Consider the following 4519-nt stretch of genomic DNA (forward strand, 5'->3'; position numbering starts at 1 on the left):
GGCTGAAATGGGTGAGCAAGTCAGGAATTATAGTATGGTGTAAGATGCGCCATGCTAGAGATAAGCAAGGGCACTGGGGGAGCACAGAGGAGGAACAGCAGACTAGATTGGGGAAGGAGGACTGGGAAGACTTCCTAAAAGAGAGGACAGCTCACTGTGTCCTGAAGGCTGCGTAGGGATCAGGCATGTGACGAGGTGCAGCTAAGTGTGGCCCAGGCAGCGGTCAGTGGATATTCTCCTGGGACAGTGTGTCGCTCGTTGTCTGACTGTGTGTGTGCGCGCGCGTGTGCATTGTGCATGTGTGTGTATGGGTGTACATGTGTATATGTGTGTATGTGAGCATGTGTGTGTGCACGTGCATAATATACCAAATGGTCTAACATGTGGCCCAGGGAATGGGGAGAGGAAGAAAGAGAATGGGAAAGAAAGGAGGAGGAACAGACATAGAAAATGAGGAAAAGGGAAGTAGAGAAGAAAAAGGAAGGAGCCGGAGAGAGGGAGGTTGGTTAGAGTTGAATAATGGGATGATCTGAATCATCATTCTTGGACAATTCAAGGGATAGGCTCATGACAAGTTGACTCTTGGAGCCTTCCCTGTGCCTCGTACCGTGCTTAGATATGAGGAATTGGAGTAGTGTTGTCTCACCATCACCGATGGTGGAAGAAAGGAGATCACACACACGAAGAATAATGCTAAATACTGCAAATTTCAGGGCAGAGAGAAATCAAGGTGGGCTGAAAGAGTCAGAAGAGTCTCTCTGGAAGAGGTGAGTATTGAGAGAGCAGGTCTCAGAGGCAGACTCTGCGGAGCTGGCCAGAGTCCTGCTCGGGTCCTGACTGGGTGAGCCATGTGGGGTCCACTCTTCTGTGTCTGACAGCACAGATCTGGGTTCCAGGGCTCAGGATGCTGCTTCTGAGAGCTGTTCTACTGCTACTAGCCCTGCCCAGTCATGGCCAGGAAACCATTGAAGGGCCTGAAGTCCTTCTTCCCGTGCCCAAGGGGGCCTGTGCAGGTTGGATGGCGGGCATCCCAGGGCATCCTGGCCACAACGGGACCCCAGGCCGTGATGGCAGAGATGGCACCCCTGGCGAGAAGGGTGAGAAAGGAGATCCAGGTAAGAATAAGGTCTTTAGTCTCCTCTGTCACAGACTTCTCCTGGGTAGAAGAGGGCTTCTAGAACTGTAGGAGGGCAATAGTAATTAACTAAGGTCTACACACAGGGAAGAAACAAAACTTTTTAATGTGACCCATAAGCAACATGAAGTGGATTTTGGATTGGCCTTTCAAAGGTAAACACATGTGGTACCTTTAAAACCAAGTACCCTTGACTCAGCTCTACCCACACCACCTTCCCCATCCTCTTTCCATCCCCGCCCTCATCCATCCCATTCCCAGTCTGCTCATATTCCTGTTTCCCTTTTAATTCCCATTCCATCCAGTGGCATTCAGCCATACTTCCTGGTACCTCCTGCAGGTCACAGTTCTTCTCTTGGAGAACTCTTGCTCTAGTGCACAGGACTGTTAGAGGTTACTACAAGAGAGTCTACTCCAAACATGCTGAAGTGAACGTGGACAAGTGCCTAAACAGTGGAATAGAAAGAAAATGCCCTCAATGCAGACCGGGGTTAGCAATGAAGGCTTTCAGGAGGAGGTGGGGCTTGAGCGAGGCCTTGAAGGATGTGTAGACAGAATAAAGGAGGGAGGGCAGCCTAGACGGAGGGCAGAGAAAAGCAGACGTGTAGTTGGTTGAGCTGGTACATAAAGTGTTGGCAGGGTGGAGCATCGGTGATGAAGATGTATAGGAGAGAAGGTTGGAGGTGAATTTATGGGAGCCTGCTGTGGGGCAGGGGATGTGGAGGAGGAAGTGACAGCTGTCCCCTTTGGGAGCTCTCCTTGGTTCCTTGCTCTGTAAGTCAAGCAGTTTGTAGGTAGGGGGCCACAGGGACGGTGATTTATGCTGGAACCAACCTAAACAGGAGTTCTGTTTTTGTGGTCGCTAAGGTCTTCTCGTTCTCTAGGTTTTGCTGGTCCTAAGGGTGACACAGGTGAGACTGGAGTGACTGGGGTTGAAGGTTCCCGAGGCTTTCCAGGAATCCCAGGCAGAAAAGGAGAACCTGGAGAAAGTGCCTATGTATACCGCTCAGCATTCAGTGTGGGACTGGAGACCCGGGTCACCATTCCCAACATTCCCATTCGCTTTACCAAGATCTTCTACAATCAGCAAAACCACTATGATGACACCACTGGCAAATTCTACTGCAACATTCCCGGGCTGTACTACTTCTCCTACCACATCACAGTTTACTTGAAGGATGTGAAGGTCAGCCTCTACAAGAAGGACAAGGCCATGCTCTTCACCTATGACCAGTTCCAGGACAAGAACGTGGACCAGGCCTCTGGCTCTGTGCTCCTCTATCTGGAGAAAGGTGACCAGGTCTGGCTCCAGGTGTATGGGGATGGAGAGAACAATGGGGTCTATGCAGATAATGTCCATGACTCCACCTTCACAGGCTTCCTTCTCTACCATGACATTGAATGAGCACCACTAACTCAAAGCCTCAACTGGGCCAAGCAGCCCGAAGTCAAAGAACAGTCCACAGGTCTTCAATGTAGTTAGGAGACTGATTTTATTATCTAGTTGGAGGACTCTGAACATTATTCATTCATTCATTCATCAAGTACCTTTTCAAAAAATCATATACTGTGTTCCCAGACAGTCCTGAAGAAGACACATCCCTTGACCTCAAAAATCTATTATGTAGTGGTAATACTAGAAGGATGGTAACATTTACTGGGGAGTTTCACAAACATGACAAGATAACCAACTACAAGAAAGTATTTGACAGTGCTATTCTGTACCCACTGATTTTCCTTATGTTCATGCCAATCCTGTGAAGTACACAGGAAAGATGCTATTCTCCTCTTTTTACACTTGGGGTCCTGAGGATGAGAGAGTTAAGTGAATGCCTAAAGTCACACAGGCATTTAGTGGCAGAGTTAGAAATCCAACCCAGGGCCGAGGGCCTTTTCCAGGATACAGTGCCCGTTTTAAGGGGTGTATGGCCTTTTGGAGGGTATTGGTAGGGGTCTCTCACCCAGCTTGCCTGAGGGCCTTTGGATTGGCCTTCACCATGCGTTAAGCCTTTCCCCATTAGCGCTCCCTCGGAGAAGGTGGTTCTATGACTACGTCCCTTTCCAACTGGGCTACTCAGCGGCTCCTGCACTGCTCCGTACTTCCTCTTCTCTGTGTCTTTCCCCAGGCTCTTCTCTCTGGCCCAGAAAGTCGACTCCATCTCCACATGTTGACATCTTCCCTGTTTCTCAAGTCCACCTGGTCGGGAAGCTTCTCTGACATGATGTCTCTTTCCTGCAAGCCTTCCTCACACCTATGCCCGTCTACATGTTACCCTGGATAAGAGTCCTAGGTCTGTGAAACACCCTCCCACAGGCCAGGGACAACTGCCTAGAAAGGACTGTGCTTCCTTCACCCCAAGTCCCCTTGCAGGTCCTTGATAAATGCCTCATGAAGAGCAAACACTGGAACCTCATATCTACCCAGAGTTAACTCCATTTCAGTCTCTCCGTATAACTAATACCTATCTAAAAAAACAGTTTCATTTTAGGAACTCCTTGATTTTAAACACCCAATCTTTGTTCCACTGGACAGTTTGAAGCTTTTCCACCGAGGTTCGGGATGACTGTGCTTTCCAGAACACTTAAAGAATTTTCCCTCAAGGAAGTAGCTTGAGCCTTCAATGCAAAACCCATGAAGGAATTTGGAAACCATTCTTTCTTTGAGCACCAACAGTGTCTGGGAAGACCTGGGCTTCCTGAATCTACTCTTGTTCTTTAAGAATTATAAAGAAAGAAAGGAAAAAAGAAAATGATAACTGTCTAAGGTGCTAGATATGTTAATTAGCTTGATTGTGGTGAATATTTCACAATGTATATCTGTATCAAATCATCAAAGTGTACACCTTAAATATACACATTTTTAATTGTCAAATATTCCTCAAAACAAAAGCGGGGGTGGGGGGGGGCTTCCCTGGTGGCACAGTGGTTGAGAATCTGCCTGCCGATGCAGGGGACACGGGTTCGAGCCCTGGTCTGGGAAGATCCCACATGCCGCGGAGCAACTGGGCCCGTGAGCCACAGTTACTGAGCCTGTGCTCCGCAACAAGAGAGGCCGCGATAGTGAGAGGCCCGCGCACCGCGATGAAGAGTGGCCCCCGCTTGCCACAACTAGAGAAAGCGCTCGCACAGAAACGAAGACCCAACACAGCCATAAATAAATAAATTAATTAATTGAAAAAAAAAGGGGGGGGGATTACAGATGCTTGATGGTGGTAAACATCCTCTCAGGAGACAATAGCTTGAGAGATGCTCTTCAAAGATTTTAGCCAAAGCAGAGCTAATACCATTCTGTATAAATGGAAAACTTAGTTTTTTGCTTCCAGTTTTAAATTCTGAATGATTTCCTTTTATATGTGTATGGCTATTCCTTAGGTGATTATTATT

The 4519-nt window shown here is 48.0% G+C and overlaps 1 protein-coding gene across 1 annotated transcript; it reads left to right on the plus strand.

The window, feature by feature from the left end:
• Window positions 1-904: 904 nt before the first annotated feature.
• ADIPOQ (adiponectin, C1Q and collagen domain containing) lies at window positions 905-2540 on the plus strand. Its single transcript, XM_068545451.1, has 2 exons — window positions 905-1115; window positions 2020-2540. The coding sequence occupies exons 1-2, from the start codon at window positions 905-907 to the stop codon at window positions 2538-2540; spliced, it is 732 nt and encodes a 243-aa protein (XP_068401552.1).
• The last annotated feature ends 1979 nt before the right edge of the window (window positions 2541-4519 follow it).

This window comes from Eschrichtius robustus, chromosome 6, assembly GCF_028021215.1.
Source record: "Eschrichtius robustus isolate mEscRob2 chromosome 6, mEscRob2.pri, whole genome shotgun sequence".
Classification (NCBI taxonomy): domain Eukaryota; kingdom Metazoa; phylum Chordata; class Mammalia; order Artiodactyla; family Eschrichtiidae; genus Eschrichtius; species Eschrichtius robustus.